Genomic DNA, 1,512 nt, shown 5'->3' with positions numbered 1-1,512 from the left:
GGGAACGCGGGGCACTTCTCTCGGCTGAGCTGCGGCTCTCAGGTACCTTGACGTCAGGTACCGATTCGCCCAACGTCAACGTTTGCTCGCCGCCCCAGAGAGGTCCCTGTTTTCCTGGTGGCCGTGTTCCCCAGCTGCTGCTGTCGTGGTCTCCCAGCCGCCGTGGTCTCCCCCCATGCCCGCCAGCCCTTCGCCCGTACCGAGGTAGATCAGGCCTGCACTATCATGGAGAAACCATCCGTGAGCATCTGCACCTTGACGGATCAGCTCCACACGACTGACTGACTGGCTCGAAGGGAAGACAACGTCGGCACTTGTTCCGCTCCGACCGGTACATCGTCAAATGACTGATCGGCTCACTCGATGAACTTTTCGGTGGCAGCCCCTCCCGAACCCCTCGGCCATGACTGACGGCTGCCTTCACGTCACACGAGCGGGAGCGTCCATGGCAACAATATGTATTGTACATGTTTCATTGACAGCGAAAGGTGGTCCAGATTGTAGCTTCCAGTGACATAGACCAGATAGTCAGGAAATTGGCCATCAATCCTTCACACGCAAAACTCCGATCCTCCAAGCTCAAGTGGTATCCTGTAGAAAGAAAAAAAGAAAATAGAATCTGGGTAGGAATACAGTACAGAAGCGACGTTTTTCCAACAAACTTTGTTTACATCAGTTTCCCCCCGGGAACAGCAACAAAGATGGCCGTCAAGACACCGGCCGCCAGCAGCGCGCACAACATGGCTTGCACAAAGATCGTGTCCTGGATCTGGCGCAGCGCTGGCTCCTGGATCCACACTTCGCGGTCAAACACCTTGCGCACAGTGTTGCGCTTCTCGTACTTGACAACCCAGGGCTCCGTCTCGTAGCTGTTGCCTGAGCCAAACGACTCAAAGCTCGTCTTGGAGAGGTCGCACTCGCCCTCGTTGTCGATGAAGAGTTCCCAGGGCCTGACGTGTCGGTGGTGCATGCCGTGAAGCACCACGCACATGCCCTTCCACGCTGCCACCAACGTTGAGACACCGAGAACAAAGCCAATGGCGGGGATGGCACGGTAGCCGCGTGGCGCACTGCTGAGGGTGAGGATGATTGCTGCAACCAGAGAAGCTGCGATGAGGAAGACGCCCAGGAATCTTTGCGAAGAAGACACGAGCGGGGTTTGCCGTTGCAGATGGACCAACGGATAAAGTTGGGATGAGCCTGGTGGCGGAGTGAGTGGTCGATTGACTTGAAGATGATTCGCAGCGCGCTAGGGTGCGTGGTGAAGCCAGGCCGTGCAGGACGGCATTGCGCTCTCGGGCGGAGACATTCAGCTGTCGCGGGGCACCTTTCCATAATATAGGGGGCGGAGATACGGTCAAATTCTCCCTTCGCGGAAAGGGCTGAATTGGGGACTGAGTAAATTGTCAGAATTGACTTGTTGGGGGCCGGAACCAAACTTGAAAGTCCTAAGGTTCACCCGAGTCATTTTAAGGGGGTGCCTTCGACCCAACGGTGGCAAACACCCTTCGG

General features: G+C 56.5%; 1 protein-coding gene across 1 annotated transcript; it reads right to left on the bottom strand.

Moving 5' to 3' along the window:
* Positions 1-667: 667 nt before the first annotated feature.
* VDBG_02065 (conserved hypothetical protein) lies at positions 668-1,335 on the bottom strand (the record flags this gene model as incomplete). Its single annotated transcript, XM_003007831.1, has 2 exons — positions 668-1,092; positions 1,182-1,335. The coding sequence occupies 2 exons, from the start codon at positions 1,333-1,335 to the stop codon at positions 668-670; spliced, it is 579 nt and encodes a 192-aa protein (XP_003007877.1).
* Between the last annotated feature and the right edge of the window lie 177 nt (positions 1,336-1,512).

The sequence above is a fragment of the Verticillium alfalfae genome, genomic scaffold, assembly GCF_000150825.1.
Source record: "Verticillium alfalfae VaMs.102 supercont1.2 genomic scaffold, whole genome shotgun sequence".
NCBI lineage: Eukaryota > Fungi > Ascomycota > Sordariomycetes > Glomerellales > Plectosphaerellaceae > Verticillium > Verticillium alfalfae.
This window is presented reverse-complemented; position numbering and strand designations above follow the sequence as displayed.